This window comes from Triticum urartu, unplaced genomic scaffold, assembly GCF_003073215.2.
Source record: "Triticum urartu cultivar G1812 unplaced genomic scaffold, Tu2.1 TuUngrouped_contig_8003, whole genome shotgun sequence".
Classification (NCBI taxonomy): Eukaryota; Viridiplantae; Streptophyta; class Magnoliopsida; order Poales; family Poaceae; genus Triticum; species Triticum urartu.
Window position 1 is genome coordinate 6774 of NW_024118906.1, and position 1482 is coordinate 8255.

General features: G+C 60.7%; 1 protein-coding gene across 1 annotated transcript; it reads left to right on the forward strand.

Moving 5' to 3' along the window:
* Nucleotides 1-463: 463 nt before the first annotated feature.
* On the forward strand, nucleotides 464-1477 carry LOC125531750 (protein JINGUBANG-like; the record flags this gene model as incomplete). Its single annotated transcript, XM_048696034.1, has 1 exon — nucleotides 464-1477. A coding segment is annotated over exon 1 (996 nt), but the record flags the coding sequence as incomplete, so codon positions are not given.
* Nucleotides 1478-1482: the final 5 nt, after the last annotated feature.

Here is a 1482-nt window from a genome sequence, read left to right on the forward strand (position 1 = left end):
ATTAGTTTTGAGCATTGTAATAGGGAAGCGAATAAGGCAGCTAGTTTTCCTTCAACAAAAGACTGGTTTGAGGAGTCTCTTCTTATAGATGATGTAATTGTTATTTCAAATTAATAAAGTTGTTATTTTCATACAAACGAAAAAAAGCGACTCATTCTTTAGGAGGCTAAATTTAGTAATTTATCAGCTGAAGAAATCGGGCAGGAAATTATCCGAATTCCTGGGCTCCAAAACTTGTGAAATGCCGCTAAAAAAAACTTGTGAAATGAGCTGTAAAAAATAACTGGTGAAAGGCAGCAGTTTGCGGGCCGAGGCCCCACCCCGGATGTCGTAACGGTCTCAACGGCTTTCTCGCTTCCCGCCACTCTCTCGTCGCCTCTCACTCCCCTCCCCTCCACATACACATTCCCTCCCTTCTCCTCCTCTCGCAATTCTCTCCACCACGGTCTCGCCGTGCCGCCACAGCCTCCAGCAAGAGCCTATGAGAGATAGCGACGGCGAAGGGGCCGGCGGCGGAGTCCCGCGCTCGCACCCCTCCAACATCCCTCTGCCGATGTCGCACTCCGACCCCAACTACTCGGGCACGGACGACGAATGCTCCAACAGGCAGAGCAGCTCGTCGGCGACGGGCGGCGGGTTCTACAATGACTACCCGTCCAGCTTCAGCGGCGAGTGCTCGCCGTACAACATGTCCCCCTGGAACCAGACCATGGCGTCCCCCTGGTCCCACCACAGCGAGGCGTCCATGGCCGCGCCCGCGATGGCGCCCGGCACCAGCCTCATCAGCTCGCTCGTCAGGGAGGAAGGCCACATCTACTCTCTCGCCGCCAAGGGCGACGCGCTGTACACCGGCTCCGACAGCAAGAACATCCGCGTCTGGCGCAAGCAGAAGGACTCCGGCGGCTTCAAGTCGTCCAGCGGCCTCGTGAAGGCCATCGTCATCTCCGGCGAGCGCATCTTCACGGGCCACCAGGACGGCAAGATCCGGGTGTGGAAGGTGTCGCCCAAGAACGGCCTGCACAAGCGCGTGGGCAGCCTGCCGCGGCTGCGCGACTTCCTGCGCGGCTCTCTCAACCCGTCCAACTACGTCGAGGTGCGCAAGAACCGCTCGGCGCTCTGGATCCGGCACAGCGACGCCGTGTCGTGCCTGAGCCCCACGGACGCCGGGCAGGGGCTGCTCTACTCCGGCTCCTGGGACCGCACCTTCAAGGTGTGGCGCATCAGCGACTCCAAGTGCCTCGAGTCCGTGGTGGCGCACGACGACAACGTCAACGCCATCGTGGCGGCGTACGACGGGCTGGTGTTCACCGGCTCCGCGGACGGCACGGTCAAGGTGTGGAAGCGGGAGGTGCAGGGGAAGGGGACCAAGCACTCGCCCGTGCAGACGCTGCTGAAGCAGGAGCACGCCGTGAACGCGCTCGCCGTGAGCGCCGTGGCGCCGGTGCTCTACTGCGGCTCCCCCGACGGGCTCGTCAACTGCTG